At 42.2% G+C, this 21,278-nt stretch overlaps 1 protein-coding gene across 8 annotated transcripts in view; it reads right to left on the bottom strand.

Moving 5' to 3' along the window:
* The window catches only part of CTNND1 (catenin delta 1), a 62,450-nt gene that overhangs the window by 7,473 nt on the left and 33,699 nt on the right, over positions 1-21,278 (bottom strand). For 7 of the 8 annotated variants that reach the window (XM_063289130.1, XM_063289123.1, XM_063289124.1 and 4 more), the window contains 8 exons: positions 12,851-13,314; positions 12,567-12,750; positions 11,595-11,712; positions 10,090-10,243; positions 9,700-9,717; positions 8,105-8,173; positions 2,862-2,989; positions 389-539 (listed from right to left, as the gene is read on the bottom strand). In XM_063289130.1, coding sequence (XP_063145200.1) covers positions 389-539; positions 2,862-2,989; positions 8,105-8,173; positions 9,700-9,717; positions 10,090-10,243; positions 11,595-11,712; positions 12,567-12,750; positions 12,851-13,314 — 1,286 coding nt within the window. The remainder of the gene's footprint in view (positions 1-388; positions 540-2,861; positions 2,990-8,104; positions 8,174-9,699; positions 9,718-10,089; positions 10,244-11,594; positions 11,713-12,566; positions 12,751-12,850; positions 13,315-21,278) is intronic. The other variant, XM_063289126.1, reaches the window with a different exon arrangement.

The raw sequence follows: 21,278 nt of genomic DNA, 5'->3' as shown, positions 1-21,278 counted from the left end.
CCCCACCCTTCCTTTCAACTTAACATTCCGGTGATTTGTGATAAACAAGTTCCTTCTCTTTAAAGGACAAAATATCCACCCTCCTAAATGAGGTCAGGAAACTCTGCACTTCTTTTCAGAGCAGAATCAAAGACTGAGGGCATTCCTGGGGGGGGGGGTTGTGAAGGAGAGGTCAGCTTTGTACTGGCCCTGCCTTGTTGAGGAAGAGGAGTCACTCATTTCTGTCTGCTCTGCTCTGATGCTGACTGGGAAGCAGCACAAAGCCTTTGATTTGGCAACTGGTAGTCTGGTATGACGGAGTAAGAATGCATCGTGGCGGCTGTGGGATTTTCCTTAAACAATACATGCCCTACAGTACAGAGCTTCTCTTTCTTTCCTTTCCCCTCACCAATCAGCTCCTTGTTACGGGAATCCACTGCCAGGTTGCGCAGGGCTCCGGATGCAGCTTTCACCACACGCTCGCTGTCGTGGGTCAGATGGTCAGCAATGGCAGAGAGGCCTTTTTCCTGGCGCAGTGCAGAGCGAATGTATCTCCCATACTGCAAGGAAGAACAGCAACATTCAGCTCAGAGTATGAGCTACAATATATGCAATTAGCTGCTGATGTTATTCAAACTTCTTCCCAACCCTGTGCCCATTGTCTGGAACTAGAATTCAGTCATGGATTCCAGTTTCTACCAACCCAAGCCAGCACAGCCCTTGATCACACTGTCTAGAAACCAGGACAGCTGTTGTCCACAGTATTTGGAGGGTCATAGGTTGGTGAAGGCTGTTCTCAAGCACCATATTTCCCAGTGTCACATCTACATCAATCAGTGACAGTCTTCCTACAAAATGAGGTTAACTCTTTCAAGAGCTCCTATCACCAAAGCCCACTGTCAACTCAAATACTGCAAATGAATATATTCCTTATGATCAGCTTATCTGTCTTGATAAACATAGAGCTTTTTGTCACAATGCTAACTTCACTATTCTGCACTAGAAATTCCTCATCATCATAAGCTAGAACCCATACATGCAACTTCTGTAGTCTCCAACTGAACTCTCAAAGAGCTTTGGATGATACATTTCTGCAGCAGTGAAAATAGCAGGGTTAATTTCCGACTTCCTCCAGGCTGCCACCCTTAAAATTGGACCAGCTAACCAAGAGAACAAAACTGCATATGTGCTGTCCCAATTTGGGAAGGGGGGTTACCACAAGCATGCTCGCTGGATTTTTTGCAAGCTAGAATCTCTAATCTAGAGACTATCTTGCAAGTCAACATACTATTGCCTGCATCCCACCAACTTGGAGGTACATGCAGCGCAGTGACATACACTCAGAATGCCACATCAGATAGTCTTTTATACTTAAGAGCTACAGTACATGAAAGAAGAGTAAGAACAAAATGTATATTGAGGGGTGGAGAAGGGGGGGACAACTGGTTCATTTCTCTGCTCCCTCTTAATCTTCCCATAGTTCCTTTTCTTCCATAATGGCCTTACAGAAAGGGAATCCTCCTTCCACTGCCTCCTCAAAGGCTCCTATTTTCAGAAGGCTTACAAGCCGGGCTTTAAACATTGACCACAGTTCACCATGAAACTCAGGAACTTTAGAGAAGCTGCAGGCACAAATGCTGGACTACGTCTAGTCTCTTTCTGCCAGACAATTCTTTAGAGCGAATGGTGAGAGGGAAATTGACTATTTACTACTGCCAAATCTTTAATCACGCTGAAAGGGTCTCAGTAGGTAGAGTACATGAAGCAGAGTCCCTGATTATAATAATAATTACTACTACTACTACTATTATTGTATCCATATTTATTTGGTCAACTCAAGGCAGCAAAGATACTCAACCTCCTATTTTCTACTATTACTACTTATTTGTAATACTTATTTGTATTTTTGTAATACAAAAATATTCGTATTGTACTGTATTTGTATTGTTCTGTTCTAACAAAGCAGCAACTTGTGAAGCTCACGTAAGAACTCCTGAGTGTTTCTAGACGTTTATTTGGAGGGGAAAGGCACTCTCATATGCATGATGATAATAACAATAGCAACATACCACAAACTTTATAGCATTGCTGGTGGAAGAGTGTTTTAACTTTTGTTTTGTTTTCTCAGGAGTGGAGCCCCAGGGATAGAGAGATACAAAATGAGCAGCCTATCTGTGGCTGCAAACACTACAGGAGGGGAGGAGACAGACACTTCTGTTTTAATTTACTTAAACTGAGAGGCAAATTTAATGGAACCAGCCAACCTGAACTTAAAATGCTTGTAATGTTTATACCACAAGGTCAAGTCAACCGGCTGGACAAGAGTAAATATAAAGCTGGGTTGCATGACATCAACTATTATGGTTGCACACAATGACTAAGACGGGTCTGTTTCTGGCTTTGGTAAATCAGACACCTTGATTGGGTTTACCTAGTTCGTTGTCCAACAGCACCTGTGGCTTAATTTAATGTGACTTTGGGAAAGCATGGTCTGCTTGTGGTTGTTTTGGCTAGTTTTGTGCCCCCAAATATCTAACTAATCCATGCAGATGCAAAAGCAGCTTCACCATACCAGGAAGTGGCAAACAAGCCTTGGTTATTTTGGGAGTTCGCAAGTTTGAGGCCTGGTCCTTATTAATCTCTATGGTTGCGTGTCTATTTCTGGCTTGATGTGATTTATGGCTTGGCTCTTTATGCAAGGGAAGCCACAGTGGCTTGTTCAATAGCTATAGTTAAGAACACCTTGACTTAAAAGATTTGTGAACCCAGCCAGAAAGGCTCTCCTTCTGCTGTCTTAATGGTAGTTCTTTTGTTGGAGTTACTAATTTTAAGGGGAATGGATTTAACCTACAGTACCACTTCTCTTTTGTGTGATTACTCACCGTCCAACGGCCAGCACACAGATTCTGGATGGCTCCTGCTGAGGCTTCTAAGATAGCCGGGGTTTTGCTCTCCTTTAACAACGAAATGTAAATGCGGACAATTTCCGGCTGGAATAGGAGTTCGTAGCCTAGCAAAGGAAAAAGAACCAATCACCCATAAAGCCAATCAAGCTTTATGCCCTCCTATGTCCTCCATGGAGACATCCACAAAGAGAACCATCTCAGTCATGGCATTTCCCAGCCAGCCTTCCTAGGGGTACTGCCTGGTGCCAACACTTCTTCTTTCTAAGTTAGAAAAAATGGTTTTCTTCCTCCTGGCCATTTAATTTGTTTCTGCAACTTTTCATGTGCTGCTTACTCATACTTTACTTTGTTTTTGTAAATCATTTGGGGAGCTCTGCTGAAAGGCAGCAGGGAATTCTTTTAAATAAATAAGCACATGGAGAAAGGAAGACTTTGACAAAAGGGACCCAATTCAGGAGGACGCTTTCTAGCACTTAATCCACTTCCACTCTCCAGAAGAGAATCTGACACCACCACCACCACTTTCTCAAGGGTTCCCCACCATGTTTACCCATTGCTCAAAACTGAACTGTTCCTTAGGATATCCAGTTTGTGCTGCACAGAGAAGAATACTTTCTATTTCCAACTGTAGCAGACCACAAGTTATCCCCAACCAATTTTCCATTCTGCTCTGCAATTTATGTTGCAGTGCATACAAATCAGCAGCTGGATTTATCATGGAATAACTTTCTGGTTACCAAAAAGTGAGCTCCATCTCTTTGAGCTCAGAGTCAGAACTTAAGGTCTCTTCCTATCTTGCAGAAAAAAACTCCCTTCCCTTTAGTTATACAGGAGGGACTGACTTCAGGTGAATATGGCTCAACTCCTTTATTATACTGTATACACCACTATAATAACAAACCTGTAACTATTAAGTTATGTGGCAATGAAAGAACAATCAATGATCCTTTTCACAGTGCAGTAAAGTAATTCACATTTGAAACCCTGGGCCACCTGAATACTTTTGGTCTACTTCCCCTCCTAAATAAGGTGGGACTGTTGGGTCTATCTTCTAATGACCAGGCAAGTACTGTATGGTAAGACCAAGTATTATTCTCAGTCCCTGGAGATGGATCTGATAAAGGAATATACTACTGTTATATATGTATACTAACCACCCAGAGTCTCTCCTTGTGGCGGGACATGAGCAGTGATAAAAAATTGATAGATAGATAAAATACTGTACAGCAGTATTCCTGGGATGGGCCAGTGTAACAATTCAGAATACTTTATGTGACGTAGTGGGCCAAAGTCCATGTCTGAAGAGACAAACCTATCTATTTTATAATGTTTTATAAAGGTAGGTGGCTCTGCTCCAAAGTCACACTACAAATCTCTATTCGTGGTACTCCTATCATGAAGGCTGCCACCATAAGTAAGCTTGTTACAAAGAATGCTGTGAAGCAGGAAGCAGCACCCTGCCAATGCCAGGGCAATGCAGTCCCTTGTCTTTTAATTGTCAAGTGAGAAGCTCATATCCCTGCTACTCTGTTTGTAGGAGACAAAGTAATGGCCCTTTTCCCCTCTACCTAGATCCCTGAGCCAGGTGGGTTGGGTGGATCTGGGCAGGCATTCAGAAACAGAATTTCTTGTACCTGACAGCATTTGGCAACTGACTCACAGCATGAAATAGGATCTAGCCTAGAACTATCTTGTACTGTAGAAATTTTTTCTCTAGTCTCAACTATATGAATCCCAATAGTTCAGGGATCCCTGTTGCTGGTGCCAAATGTTTCTGTCTTTTCCACCACTGCCAGTGATGTGCCAAGTCAGCTAGGCCAGGATGGTTACTGCTGAACCCTGAAGAACCATATTCATGGATTAATCCATCCAATTTCCAAGTGCACAGTAATAGCTATTCTGAGTCTGTTTGTATTACTGGACCTTGAGACAGGAAAGACAAGTGTTCTTGTTGGTTCTTCATTTCCACAGACTGACAGAAGGGTATCACCATCTTAATGAACTTTTATTTGTTGATTGGCAATACTGACTCATGATGTTCCATACTTGTTCCATACTCTAACTTGTTTTGGAAGTGATCTCCTCACCCTGTTAGGCTAAGAATGCTCGTAAGACATGAACAGCTTCCTTTCTTCTGTTTTGATGGTGGCCCCAGGGAAAAAAACCACTTCAGTCATGCCAGCATGTTACTGGCTAGATTTACCACAACGGCCTGTTCTGAAGACATCTAAGTGTTGAGCTGAGATAGTTCATAATTTTTCTAGTGGAGGGTTCTTTCACACACAGATTATCTAGGCAGACATTAATGTGGACCATATATGTTCTTAAATCCACAACAGCTGCCCTCACATTGATGAATATGTGTGTGCTGATGCTAGACCAAAAGGAAACACTCTGAATGGAAGCAGATTGCTTCTGGGTGCAAACTTGAGGAATTTCCTAATAGGGGCTCTGCCTGGGATGTATAACCAAGCCTCTGATAAATCCATCAAGCCTAGAAAGTTGTCCATTAGGATGGCATCTGTTGTCATCTCAATCCTCAATTTTTGTCTGAATTAATCCTGAAGCCAAGGTTTAACTTTCCAATCTCCAATTTTCAACCACCGAAAAGACTGGCGAAAAAATGGTGCAGAAGACCTCTTCTGAGGTACGCGATCTCTCATGACTACGTCCTATTATTGGCTCCTTTGTGAGAAATCCTGATATTTCTCTTTATTGTTGGAGGGAACATCATGACTACGTCCTATTATTGGCTCCTTTGTGAGAAATCCTGATATTTCTCTTTATTGTTGGAGGGAACATATGGCAACACCTGGTCTTTTACCTTTCTTGTGACTTCTAGTTCATTGTAGTGCATATCCCTACCAGGACATCTTGCCAGCATCCATTTATTCTGGCAGGTGTTTCTAAGTATGCCAGAATTTCTGCAGGCATGTTTTCTTTGGCTTTTACCTGAACTGCAGCTATTTCATGGGTACTTTGACGGTTGAGGTTTGGAGACGCAAAGAGGGGTATCCCCATGTGCTTCCTTGCTGTTTTCAGTATGAAAGATGGGGGTTTAGTCTTTGGTATAAAAATATGATGCAGGACTTCTCTTGCATCTGCTTTTCTTCTTCCTTGGGGCTGTACACAAAGGTTTCCTCTTAACTGATTTGTCTGCCCAAGGGCTTTGCTGCGAGGCTGTCTTTTAATTGGTAGTTGGTCTCCCAATGCCTGAGGCACAGGTCTGCTGTGCCATCACTTCTTACGACATACATCTGGCTCAAACTATGGGCAGTCCTTGGAGATATCTGCATAAATTCTGAGCTCTGGCCTACTAGGAGATAGGCTTCTTCCAACTCTTCTGGAAGGAGATCACTAGTACTAGCCTATACCCCAAAGCAATGGTGATGATGGTTGCAGCCCTTCTTCCCAGAATGGATGCCTTATGAGTTGCTTTTTCCTCCTTAAGATCTATAACCATCTCTTCTCCTTTCAGAACCATTGATTTTTATTGTTAGGTTCATCAATCAGACCACTGACTTTGATAGTTAGGTATACCGGCTGTTTTATAGTTCCCTTAGGTAGGATATACAACTCGTTTGCTACTAGTGGAGATGTCTTGAGTACCAACCACTCCTCTTGGCTATTCTGGTGAGGGAGTCAGGGAATGGGGCTTGAAGATCGGTGGACAATAGAGAAAAACTCCCCGATTTCTATGCATCCTGCAGAGACGCTGACATTGTTGGCCCAGCCCCAAGGCTTTGGCCTTTGTTGATGTATTAAGCATCACTGAAAAAAAGTCAGTATTGACATTTTCTGGTGGGGAGGTACAAATTGCTGGAAATCTTATCCTTTCCCTAATTGAACCCATTGAGGAACAACTCTTAAGCATAGCTTATGCCTTATTCCTTGATCTTCTCAGTTGCTTTGGGTGTCTGAGACTGAAACCCTGAAAGTGAGGTCATAGTCCTGGGGCCATCAACCTTGTCATCCCATCTTAGGCATCTTTCTTGCCCTCTCTGTTGGCAAGAGCCCCATAATCAGCCCCAGCCCTCCAGCTGGCCAGTCAGATTCTCCCTTAGTGCTCCTTCACAATGATACATACACAAGCATGTGTGTCTTCAGGCTGCTGCAAGACGGGTGCCAGTTGATGCCTAGTCCATTAAGGTGGACAAGAAGGTTTGTGTACAACCTTCATTCAGCCCTGCTGCATTTGGGGCTGTTCAAACTGGCACTGCTACTTGCATTTTCTGTGTTCCCACACCTTTGGAGGCCATGCAGTTCTCTCAGCTGCAACCTCTTGCTGGCAGGTGACTGCAGGAAGTGCTTTTGGATAGTAAAGAGAGCACTGGTTTTCATCTACTCTTTTTTCTTTAATATTCTTAGCTCCCAAGATGGAGCCGATGAAAAGCCACTGTTCTCTAGAAGTCAGAGAACAGACTAAAGAGAAGCAGTTTTCTCATGAGACAGGAAGATGCTTTAAGCCCAGTCTTCTAACCTGAAGAAGCGGAGTTAACCCTTTCCTATTAGCTCCATCTCCAGTGACCAAAAATATATGTGCTCTGCTTTATGCCCAGACATAGCCATGGTCACAGAAGTATGGCCATTGACTTTTCAACTATTTTAGTCAGCCTATAACTGGGTAATTTCCTACCACACCTATCAGCCACACCTTTGTTAGATTTGGGGTTGTTTATTAAGGTTGTGGGGGGGATTGTATTTTCACCCAAGCCTCCAATAAAACATTTCTCAATAGTATATGACTCACCACCTTTGCCTTCCTGAAGCCAAAGTGTAAGAACAAATGCATGCAATAAAAACCATATAGGAGATGTAGTTAAAAAAGAACAAGTCAGCTCCTCCAAGGAAAGGAGGAAGTTGAAAAAAAAAATATTCTCGAAATACAGGAATCTGTTTTACATCACAACGTAACTGCCCTTCAAATTCAATTTTCTACAGCCAGAAATCTTCCAGATGTGCTGCCACTTGAATTAAAAGAATTCCCAGATAACATTGCTATAAATGCTGTGGCAGGCATTTTGAAGGTACAAGGTTGGACAAGGCTGATGTAACCGGATACTGTCCCGACTGGCAATGGCTCACCAGATCTTGGACAAAGAGCTTTTATCTTCATCAGCTGTCTTATCTTAGGAAGGATCAAATTCAGGACCTTGTGGAGACAAAGCATGTCTGCTTCCACTGAGCTACTGTTCTTCCAACAGCAAGAGAAGCCATACCTTTTGCAGGGGTTGGTCTTTTGGGGAAGTCAACTATATCAGTAGAAGGATCCTCTGTCTGTTTTTTACCTTGGAAAGAAAAAAGAAGAAACATAGCAAAAAGAAATCCTAAGATACAGTCCCCACTAACATTGCCTACCACCAGACACAGGAAATATGGTTGCAAACGTTGGTTTCTTTTGCTTAAGGAAACAGGTACAAATGAAGGAGAGACTCACACCTACTGAACTGTAATTAGGATGCACAAAAAAGATCTGCCTTCACCAAAGCCAGGCTAATGAACCATCTCCCTTTGCACCATCTATTACAGCGTTTCTCAACCGTGACAACTTTAAGACTTCAACTCCCAGAATTCCCCAGCCAGCCAAGGTTGAGAAACACTGATCTACTATAACTGTCAGTAACTCTCCCAAATATCACACACAAAAAATCTCTCCTAACATTTTGATCACACAGCATTTTACTGGAGATGTCAAGAGTACGTTTGGAACTCCATACATACCAAGCATTTGATCTGAATGTTATCCTTCTCCATTTAATTTAAACCTTCAAGATCAAATGTGCTCTTAAAACCAGCAGCTAACAGGCTTAACATGTTGGGTAAAATCAGAGCCTGAAGGTATATGGACTTCCAACTTTCAAAAGTCTCATCAATTACCATGCTGGCTGGGAAACTCTGGAAGCAGAAATCCACCTATCTGGAGGTACTTAGATGGAAAAGGCTGTACTAAGCCACCATGAGCCATCTGTTTCTTAGTATGATGCCTGAAGCCAGCCAATGATTTGTAAACCATGGCTTATAGCTTGATTTACAATGGCCATCTGCGGCTTTTTGAGCAAATTATAGAGTACCATGATGTGCAAATCCAATCATTATTTGCTTCTTTCATACTAACTTACAGTCAAAGGACTGTAAATTAAGGACTTGATGCTACCTCACTCAAATTCAGAGAATGAGTTCTCTGCTTTCTCCTGCTGCTTATTTGGGTTCAAAACATGATAGCATGCCAAATTATTGCATTTATCCAAAAGCATCTAAAATGAAGTTGGCAGAAACACCTGTATGAAGATAGCATGGAGAAAAAGTCAGGTGATAAAACTTAATCCACAGAAGTCAGGAAGATTACAAAATGGTTATTTAGTAGTTTTCACGGGCACTGTTCTCTCCTACAAAGACATTTCACAGATTCCCTGTAGACAACCTGAGGATACACTCAGAACACAGCAGCCAGGTAAGCTCTGCTATTGTATGTGAATGTTTATTTCCAAGCATGTTTTCAGTAATCCCAATTGAAATGTCTTAGTGGGGAAGTGGCTTTCATGCTAGTCTTCACCAAATTCATCACTGTCCCATTTCTTTTTGGTGGTCTGATGACTCTCCCCAAATGCAGTGCAAGCAGAAGAACAGAAAGAGGGCATCCTTTCTCCACGAGACAAGCAGGGAGCCTCACAACATTCAACTTCACCTTTGCTTATGCTTCTGATTGGGTTCAATCACACTGATGAGAGGAGGAGGAAAAACTGGAAGTGGTTTCTGGTATCACAGGGGTCACAAAAACAGGCATGCCAAAAAGAAATCAAAAAGCCCAACTCACCTCTAGCGAACCACTCATCTTTTGGCGCAGAGAAGGACAGGGAAGAAGGGAGGCAAGAGAGAAGAGATGCCAGCAGGATCACAGCCATTTGGGGAAAAAAATAAAGCAAAGAGAAGGGGAAATAGGCCACAAATTAATTGAAGAACCATCCATCACCTGAATTGAAGCACCAAACAAAAATGCTACTGTCACAGCCCTTAGGCCTCATGAGATAAAGAGCAGGACAGCCAGAAAGGGACCCCAAGGTACTTCTATGGAAAGCAACAGCTTGTCTTATGAAGCCAAGGAGGATTAGAAGCATTTCAAAGCCAACATTCTCTCCCTCCTGAGTTCTACCCTCCCTTCTCTCCAGCTACATAAGACAGGAGCAGTTACTCAAGAGTTACATACCTTTGCCTTTTTTGGCACCAAAGCAACTGGCTGCATGGGGGCCAGTGTTGTTGGCAGCATTGATGGGGGCTTCCTGATAGCGCTCAGCATGTGGGATCTCACGATGCACCTGATAGGACAGGTTCCTCAGTAGGCAGACACAGTTTTCCACAAGCTGGGGAAGACAATTCCTCAGGTGAGACAGGGAAGCCACAGAAGCACAAATGCTTCATCGCATGGATATAAAAAAGAGCAGGAAGACAGAGCAGAAGACCAGAAGGATTCTGCACCTCTGCTCAGGGACTCCTATAGACATTTTCTCCTGCTCAAGGATGAGAAGCCACAATAGGTGTTACCACTGACGGGAACAGATATCCATGCAGACCAGGACAACGGATATATAGGCCTTTACTGGCCTTTAGCTCTAAATGGCTTAGGGTCTGAGTATTTGGGGGACTGCTTATCACAGTGTCAACCTCTCTGGGCATGAAGATGACCAGGAGAGACCCTCTTAAAGAAGTCCTCAGTTTCCAAGGTCTGTCTGTCAGGCACATGGCAGACAGTCTTCTCCCATGTTGTTCCCAAGCGATGGAATGTTCTCCCTTGGAAGTTATGCTCAGTCCCCCACTTTTTTGCTTAGGAAAGAAGCCCAAACTTTCCTCTTTAGCCAGGCCTTTTCAGTCTTAATTATTTAATAGTGATTTTAATTATTTTTATTAGATTTTATTTTTTTTAAAACTGTTAACTAGGTTGAGTGCCCTCTGGGCAGAAAGCTGAAATAAAACTCTTATGAAGAGATACAAAACTAGGTTACAGAATGTTGTGGGAATGTGGGAGTGTTTATACATTCCCTGCTTAAAAGAATACTGTCAAAAGTACAAATCTAGGCACTGAGTAAGAGGAAACACATGCACAGAAGGAGAGAGGTGGCAACTTCTGTCATCGGGAAGAATGTCCTAACAAGAAGAACCATTTGGTCCTTCCGTACCATCTTCACTCTGGATTAATCTGAAGATTAAGGATGACATAGTCAGATTCCCTAGAACAGGAATTCTTTCAAATATTTTAGACTATGTTATTGTTATTTTAATGTTTTTAATGCCACCCTTCAAAACAGTTTTCTCAGGGGGGTTACAACCACCTCCATAATTTCTGATCATGAGCCACATGGCTGGGGTATACAGATATCGTACTTTGACATTAGAATACTAACACCCAAACTATAAGCAACACAGTTGCCTGCTATATAATAAGTCACTGACACAAATGGAGGTTAGTCTTATTAAACTGGACATCCCTGAGGAGTCTTAGGAAGTAGCAGGAGGAACAGGTATTATGCCCTGCTTTGCACATAATGGATCTGGGATAGAAAAGGGGAAGAAAGAAAATATATGCATGTTGATGGGAAATGATGCTCTAACTTCTGTTTCTAAATCACCAATCCAAAGATGAAATTCTTCTTCAAGCCCTGTAAGATTACACTTCAGATCTCTAGCTATTTATGCGCTTTCCCCCCTCCTCTTTACCTTGCTGTCTAAATCTTTCTGGCCAATTTCTGCTTGGACAATATATAAAAGTGCATCCACTAGCCCATCACACTCCCGCAGCTTCCGACGGGCTTCGCTCCTCTCTGAGCTGACATTCCTACAAAACAAGAAAAGCCTTTAGAAGGATGGAGGTATCAGCAGGTTACAGCTTTTAAAAATGTCAGTTTTAAGCCAATTTAATCCGATTTCTACTCTTACACTGTGGTTAGGTTCACACAATACATTGCCACATAATTTGTCCAACCCCACCGTGATTGATTTCACACAGCATGCCAAGCATTGAACTCTGGTTTACAAATCACAATGCCTGGATTCACACTATGTGGTAAGACAAATCACACTCAAGTTTAGCACAATCTATGAATCTAATCTATGTGGGAGTTTGGGTGGAGAATTTCAAGTTTCCAGTGTGAACTTCTAAACTAGGTACAGAAGGATTCTTCAGTCTCCTGCAATCTTTAACATACCCTCTATTAGACCTTAAGATTTCAGCCAATGCTGCCTTCCTAGTCATAACTGGACAAAGTTCAGACATGTGCCATCTGTTTGATTGTTGCTTTTGCCAATTTTTTAATAAAAAATTATACTGAAACTATTAGCTGCTCCATTCTACTCATTCTCGCAGCCCATCTCTTATTCCCAGTTTGGATTATGTGGACAGCCACCATGATTTAATGTCCAGAGTTATAAAGCCAACCCAAGGTTATTGCATATCAGGCATGTCAGGAGGCCAAGTCACTGACAATCCTCTTTCCTGGCCAATCCTGTATCTCTTTCCTAACCAGACTATTCTAAGGAACAACACCTGGCACCAAATGGCCTTTCCCCAAGAAGCAGGCAAGTCCCCAAGCTCCAACATCACCGACTGATTTTTTGCAGTTTGGAGGCTGCTTTTCAAAGCCAGGATGAGAACTATCAAGTCCTTGTAGCAGCAGCACAGATCCAGCTCACCTAAGGCAGCCAATGGTATTGGTGAGCACTGATTCCCATTGCATGTGGCGGGGCTTGGAGTCTTCGCTGGGCTCTCTTTCCCATCCAGAGTGTGGGATGATAACCTCATCTGTGAGGGCATGTAAGGCATTATCCACAATGGCCATCTTTATTGAGTCATGAGAGGATAGGTTCCAGAGTGTCCCTGTGGTGGAGAATATAATGTTATTCAAAAATGTATCTGTGCACCAGAATAGCCCTTCCATCTCTAGCCATTCTCTTTGGGGACTGCCAGCAATGGTTACCTGTAATGACTTCAGTGAGGTCCATATCACGTGCCTTTCGCAACAGCCGCACCAGAGCAGGGACACCATCACAGTTCTTGATGGCGATCTTGTTGTCCTGGTCCCTGCCATAGGAGATGTTCTTGAGGGCCCCACATGCCCCATAGTGCACCTCTTTCTTGGGGTGGTCCAGCAGCCCCACGAGTACAGGAATGCCCTTTAGCTTGCGCACCTCCGTTTTCACCTTGTCATTTCGGTAGCACAAGTGCTGCAGGTAGGCTGCAGCATTGGACTTGACAGCATCCAAACGGAACCCCAGCATGGCAATCACCTCGGGGAGCTCAGGCTGGCGCCAGGTGGCTGGAAGTGGGCCTCCTTTTCGCAGGCTGTCCAAACTGGCTAGGCTGCCTCTGTCATGTTGTGCCACTGGGGACCAGTAATACTGGTCTCTACCCACGTCATCCACAAGCATGTCTTCATAACTCCTGCAAACAAAGTAAGGGGCCAGGTAACCAATCTCTTATCAGACCAAGATACAATGCCACAGAGAGGAGCTATACTAACTCTCTAATGGGGAGACCTTTGTGATCAGGATTAGAAAAAGTTCACTCCCTGGTAAGCCTCAGGCACCATCATCTCATCACTAGAGATGAGCAGTATTTAGATCCAAAGTGGGTAAAGATGCTTTGGATCTGATGTGGCCACCTTTGTTGTAACTGTTAATACCTGCACCTCTTCCAGAATGCCCACATGGCCTCAGGAAAATACTAATCAGCATTTAAGGGGTGATGACAGGGCACTGTGAAGTCAAATTCCTGTTTTCCTAAGCCTGCAAGTCTACTGTATGAGCCAAGAAAAAGGTATGATTCCTTTAGTGGGCTGCTGTCAGGTACAGCGAAGATGATGTGCACCCATAGCACTTTTGCCTGCTTTGGATCCAAATAGTGCACACCTCTACTCATTACTAATCCTGCTAACTCAGCCACCCTAAAGTCAAGAGCATTCCTAAAAGATTATGCTCTGACAGCTAATTCTCCAGCAGCATCTCTCATGCTTGGACTATATGGCATCAAAGAAAGCCATCATGACTCAGTCCTGGCAGAATACAGGAGAGTAGGCACGTGTCCTTCAACCTGCCTTATTGCCCAGTAAGAGGCAGAGGAAGCTGGCCTAGAAGCTGGCTTGACTGCACAGGTAGCCTAGCTGAGCCTAGGAAGAAAATTAAAAATTAACCAAAATAAATTTTCTATCAGAGGTTTTCTTCTGAACAAATGCCATTCTAATTTGACCACTAGAGGGCAAGTTAGTGTCACCTATGCCTAACCGCAGTACTTTCTACATCTTCCAGTCTATCCATCCACTGCCCCAGTTATACCAGCGTTATTCACAATGCCTTTGTCATCCAGGCCTTCTACACTGCAATACTTCTTTGTTTTGCAATTAAGTCAGGTAAGTGAAAATAGGTGACATTTCAATGACACCAGATTCTTACATGACACACTTGGAATGCAAATAATAATGTATCAGAACATTTTAGAAGCACACCAGCAGACTTTACTTAAGAGCTTTAAAAATTTGTTAAATGCCTCTCAGACCTAATAGACTGCATGTCTCACATTTAATATTGGGGAATAAGGCAGGGCAATGACAACACTACCAGAACAGCTGTGCCTTCAGGATAGTAAGAATGACTCAGTGTGTATTTAATAATTTTCTTCTTTGCCTCTATATTGTAATTTATAGAGGGACTGTGCAGGCTGTAGTATTTAAGGCTTTGTTCACCCTGCTTTAGGGAATGATTGCAAGAAAGAGTGAACCCCAGAAAATGCTACTGAAATAATGCAGAAGTGAGGGCGGAGGGAAGGGAAGAAGTGACGCGGCAAAAGGATCTCACTTTTAAAAGAGCTTCATGGAAAGGGAAAGTTCCTCTCATTGCAACGACAGAATGTCAGTAGATATTTCAGCTCCTTTAAAGGGAACTCTCCCGAGCAATTTTCTGTACACATTTCCAAGTCAGTCTTTTCATACAAGCTACCATTTAAGTCAAGGACCCAAGATTTGATACTGAGCACAATTCAGCAGGTTATGAAAAAAGTTTACATATATGTTATTAGTATTGACCAACAAGACTCATTAGAAAAAGAAATGGGATTGGAAAGAGCTTTCAAGAGACTAGACCCACACTTTTAAATGCTCCTGGGTTTTTTATTTCAAGTACTGTACTGTTGGGAACAAAGCTACACACAGCAGAGCTTTTAAGATGTTGGCCTTTTAGAACAGATTTATGTGTTTCAAGTCAGCTATGTTCTCTCTCTTCTGATTAGTAAGCATGAACAGTCAGTCCCCCTCCCTCTTGCTCAAACACAGAAGTTGATCAGTGTACATAGCAGCATTTAGTCCCTAGTGCCTTATCTTTATCTGATTACTACACATTCTTTTAAAGTTAGCTGGGAAGCTGTTACTATGCACGTATGTACGGAGAAAGCCATGCCGACATGTTGGAAGAAAGGACTGCCAAATTCATTCTGACTTTTAACAGAACGGACATCTACCTGCCCTGTAACTGAACAGAAGAGTCATTTAACTTCTGCCCAAGTGACAAATGACTGTATCAGGTCTACGTTATTTCACATGGTGGTTCAGAGTCCAACAATTCTTCAGCCTACTGCCTGTTATTCCTGCCATTTGGGCCCATGCAGAGGCAGCACCAAGGAAATTTGCTAAAGCCTCCTCCGCTCACCATCAGGTTCAGAACTCGTAAACGTTGGGCTGATAGGCGGAGTCCCTTTTTTTACAGGTTACTCTTTGACATGGTTTGAGCTCAGGAGGAGAGCTGTGTATTATGCCAGTGGTCTAGAGGAGGACTGGGAAGTCCCTGATCAAACAAAGCAACCTATTTTGTTGGCTGAATCTTGGTATTTCACACAGATAATGAAAAGTCTCAAGTACAGACTTGGCAGAAGGGGAGGGGAGGGGAGGGGAGGAACACAAAATTGGATTAAAAACCTACCAATATTTTCATCATCAAGTTCTAGATATTGAACGCTACAGCCTTGAAATGGTGAAATTCCTACCTCCCGCCTAGTGATTCATACCTGCAAGTTAATTTTGTCATTATGTGCCATAAAACACTCTTGCTTTTCTTTCATCATTAACCACTTTACTAAAATGACAGTGACTAGAAAGGTTTTTAAATGGACATTTCATTAAAATGGATATATTTCATTAGAAGAAATATATTAGTTCATCACTTTTTATAAACTTTAATTAGTACTATGATGAGCTTTTATGTAAGTGGCATTTCACTATTCTGATTTTTTAAAAAAATAGCCAAATAACTTTTTAAATATATGCTGTTTATTTATTTCATTAAGTACATACATAGCTTTATAAACTTATATCCAACTCCTATTACTTTTACAGATAAATTTAATAACTGTAATTATAAATAAAACCTTAAAGGTGCACCCCACCCCCAGGACCAGTATTTTGCTTAATCATTCCTCTTTCCAGAAATGTAGTAATTCCCAAATAACTTTTTAATATTACTTAAGACATTGCAAAACTGAAACGAATGACATTATAAAATTATGAAATGATAACGCACCACAAATGTGTGATAACCAAAGCTGTTCCTCTTAAAAACTCAGAAGTAACACCAAGGCCATTTACACCAATGGGCTTATTACACAGTACATTATTCTTCAGCATTTTTCAGAAAAGTTGCACTTTCTTTGGTAAGACGTCCCCTGATGTTTAGGGAGAATATGAGAGGATTCCAAATGGATGATGTCATGTGAACTTTTTTTTTAAAAAAAATGTGAGTAAGCCAAGGCAATTCAACAATAAATTGTCTGGAATCAGTTTGCCTCTTGAACTTTGGCTGAAAAATGTTCAAGACAGAGCACCTTGTCATAAGATAAAGAGAACAAATAACTTTGTTCTACCGTGCCTAATTTTTCCTGACAGCCCAGGAAGCTGCCTCATACTAAGTCCAACCACAGGCCTGTCTAGTTCCAGTATAGCAGCCTCTGGCCTGTAGATGCCCTTTGGGGGGCTCTAAAGAATTGCTTCCAAATAGAAGCTTCCAATTATGTTTCTGAAATGTCCTCTACCGACATCTGATGACAGAGGATTTTCTAGAAAGTATCACTTTCTTTGTGGTTCATAACTGCAGAAGAGCTTTGTGCCTGTCCAAGGTACACTTGGTTTATTTGGGGAAGCAACAGAATTTAAGCGCTCTGACTCACAGCCCGACTGAAGAGAGAATGTTCTCCGATATCCCCCTCAGACAAGTCAGTATGAAAAGTGGTCCCTGAAGGAAGGAAGCTCAAAGACCTCTGATCCAGACTGCAAGTTTCCCAGGTGCCTTGCAGAGACAGACAATGACGGTTAATAATTATTTTCCATCTTGCAGACTTGTCCATACAAGACACCCAAACAGTTCTGGGTTATTTTTGAAGTCCTGCACCCCACACACACACACACACACACACACAGAGTTCCTTGCTCATCCTAATCTCTTGATCACAGAGCATAAGCATAGGGCACTCTGCTCCCTGCAACAAATGCAAGTTGGGGAGGGGGAACTGCTTTTAAGCCTAGCGTGAAGCAAAACTCTTGGACCTGGCAGCTGTTCTGGGGAATCGTTTCAAAGCAATCTTGCCCTCTTCAGGATGTGGAAGTGAGAGCAAGAGGGAATTAATCCTCCCCAGTGACTTACTGTCGGAGCACGTGATCTCCCAACGTCTTGTGTATCCTTAAGAATATGCTGGCAGAATTCTCAAAAGGAGGGTCTCCAACATTCATGGCAAATGAAAACTAGAGGACACTATACGTTAAGAGAGATTGTGAAGTCCTCTCTTCTGTAAGGGAGACTACCAAAGCACAATAGTTTTAAATGTTTCTTGCTCCAAATAAACGAGTTAAGGTGCTATCAGACTAGTCACGTTCCTTAAATTCAGAAGAAAAAAAAGTATGCAAGCACACACAGACGGACGTCCATACAAAACTCCAGTCTGGACAATAACGGAGAAGCCAGAGACAAAGAGCCAGCTGCAAGAAATACTCAGATTCCAAAGATCTCTGTGATCTTTATCAGTCCGCACATAGCATAGTGGTTTCACAACTGGGTGGCTAGAGGTCAAAATCCACACAGGTAGATCCTATTGGAGCAATTTTTATGCCCGTGTCACAGGTAACAACTAACACTTGTACAGAGTTCGTTCCTACCCAGAGTTTTGAGGCACCTTTAATCTGTTAGGTTATATCCCACATTTTCAACAAATGGTGCTGAATGCAGATATTCATAAAATGCAACATGCAATTTTAAGAACAAAAAGCAGATGGGAAAAGAAAACCCCCAAAGAGTAAGTTTGAAAAATAGCAAGTTCAAGTGCCTATAATGAAATGAGACAATATTGTACCCTCGTCTAAGCAAACATGCATCTGCTTTTTTATAAAATGTCATCAGGAAAGAAGCCAAAGGAGACCATCGATTAAGGAGTTCCATACGCTGAAAGCATGATCAAAAATGTCATGGGAAAGGAAAGGAAAGAAGACCTCCTTCAACAAAATCTAGGCTAATGTGATGGGAGAGCAGGGTCTTTTAGATAGATGGCTCCCACAGCACATAGGACTTTACAGGTCATAACCAGCTGTTCAAGTTATTGTGATGAAGTCACATGCTTCCTTTAATGTTCAGCAGTTTGGTTGGGGCATCCTCCACCAGCTGAAGATCTGAACACGCTTCAGTGACAGACTCAAGCAGAGCAACTTGCAGTTGTTCAAACAAGATGCAATTGAAGGTTTGGGGTTATAATGCTCATGCAACATCTCCAGGAAAGGGTGCAGATTATGCATTAGCTGAAGTGCAAAAGCACTCTTCCTGACCCCTCAATTAAACAAATATCCATGGCAAAAGTCTGAATCTAGGGTTTACTTAAACTGCCAACCTTAAGTTTTTAAGGAATGCAATGCCACCCAAGACAGGCTGAGCCCCAGTCCCCGTTTCTATTGAATACAAGCAGTATATTAGATAAAGATTTAATTTGCCAGCTGTTGTTGTTGTTGTTCTTATTTTATTCTGCTTCTATTTTTTTAATTTGGTCAACTCAAGGCAGCCAACATACCTCCTGCCTCTTATTTTCCTCAAAACAACAATATGGTCTCATCCAGGCTATTACTCCCTACAATTTTTGTAAATTTAGATGGAAAGGGGGAGGCAAGTGATAGTCAATCAGAATAGTCCAGTGAACTGTAATTGTCTGTTGACATTCTGGGATCACAATAAAGCCAAGATGTTCAACACCATCCACCTCCACAGCACCATCTCTTAGAATCTCCCCAACAAATCCATTTTGGCAAGCATGCAGTATTAAAAGTTGCAAAGAAGTCTAACAGAGCTATTCATGATTCAATAATCGGATACTAGGAGTGTGTCCATATCACATTCCCACAGATCATGGCTCATGCCATGGCACAAGGAAAAGGAGATGCCAATTTAAGACAAAAAGAATGAAGTGAAGCACAGTGGTGGGATTATTTTGTCATCATCTTATGAAACTAGGAGTTTGCCTCTAACATTTCTAAAATGGAGCACAAACCTTTGCTAGACGTGGTTCTTATGCTAACTATACCCACTGAAGTGATGGGGGGAACCAAAGAGCACCACACTGTAAGTATTCTCAAGATATCAAGACCACCATTAATCACAAAAGAAATAATTAAGGATGAGTGTTCTCAAAGTGCCGCTGAGGTTGGACTCTTGTTACGTAAAAGGTTGCCTTCACAACATGACTTTCAGGCTTTGAAACACATGGGAATGACAGGACCCTAGAGGTAATTTCAATGGCCAACTAATGGAAATTGCTCATCTTTATTCTGTCAGTATCAAGAAGTATATGATGATAGCAGCAATAACCCTTCCCCTGGACTCCATCAGAAACCAGCTGCTGCACGGTCTCTGGTAGCTGGCTATTTTTGGATCGTATCCACTCAATCAAAGCCAGAGGTTCCAGATTCCTTGTGGAGGGCTTTGCAGGGTGGCTGGTGCTGCTCTCCCTTGCCCAGTTAGTGATTGGGAAATTCAGGACCATCTTGGCTACTGTAATCTCTTCACAGCTGCGTATATTCTTTGGCAACTGCTTTAATGGCTGATACCAACCATCAGTTAAAGAAAGGAAGAGCGTGAAGTTTTTCTACAGAACATCAGGGCTAAAATGGATGTGATTTGGGATATCTATGCTTTGGATTAACCACATAAGCTTAAAAAGAAAGTCAGATGCAGGAGGACTCTAAATTCAGACCAGGGTTACAGTAATGAAAGGAAGGAAGAATAAAGCCTTTTTCACCCTTCTCTGTCCTCCCAATTCATACCCTGACTTTTCAGAGCTGTTCATTGCCATTTTAATCTAGAATACTATTGGGCAACAAGGCTTCATCCTCTCCTCACCTCAAGCACAGTGGCCCAATTGGATATGGGAAAGAAAACCTGCCAGTAACACAGCTAGGAACTTTTATCCTCTGCACTCAAAGACCTGTCTGTTTGCTGCCTCCTCCTCCCAACCCCACCTTGAAAAAAATAATTAAGCCCTCCTTGCTGCCTTGGGGGAGTCCTTCTGTTTACTGTTTTAGAAGGTTTTGCAGGTTTTCAATCTCTACCCTGCTTTTTTTAAAGTCTGGTTTTGTTACTGGTTGAAGAATCGTTCCCAATTTGAAGCTTCCCAGATGTCTTAGGCTACATAATTCTAAGCCAGCATGCTCAGATTAGGGAAAACTACTCCAACACTTAACTGGCTTTGAATACTGTATCAGGCAACTGTAGCAATGGAGGCTAATGGATAAATGGCAAGCAGACAACAATACAATTTCATCTACTCCAGGCTTCAGCTCAGGCAACTAAGCTTTGTTCTGCTATGCAAGATGCATGCATACCTTAGGAGGTGAAATGCTTCCTCTCAAATGGCAGCAAGTCAAACAGCGAAAAATATTATAGAAGACCATCAATTTGCAAGCCTTACATTTACACAATTTTTGTAGCTGAGGACCATAAAGTGAAAGGAGTGGACAGACTACACTGTGTGCACAATTATTAGGCAAGTGAGTATTTTGACCATATCATCATTTTTTATGCATATTTTCCACCTCCAAGCTGTATAAACCTGAATGCTTATTGGATATAAGCCTATCAGGTGATGTGTATTTGTGTAATGAGGGAGGGTGTGGCCTAAGGAGATCAACACCCTATATCAAGGTGTGCATAATTATTAGGCAGCTTCTTTTCCTCAGGCAAAATGTGCCAAAAAAGAGTTAACTGACTCTGAAAAGTCAAAAATTTTAAGAAGTCTTTCAGAGGGATGCAGCACTCTTGAAACTGCTAAGATACTGGGGCGTGACCACAGAACCATCAAACGTTTTGTTGCAAATAGTCAACAGGGTTGCAAGAAAC

Source organism: Candoia aspera, chromosome 1 (genome assembly GCF_035149785.1).
Source record: "Candoia aspera isolate rCanAsp1 chromosome 1, rCanAsp1.hap2, whole genome shotgun sequence".
Taxonomy (NCBI): domain Eukaryota; kingdom Metazoa; phylum Chordata; class Lepidosauria; order Squamata; family Boidae; genus Candoia; species Candoia aspera.
The sequence above is the reverse complement of the archived record's forward strand: the minus strand, read 5'-3'. Positions and strand labels throughout refer to the sequence as shown.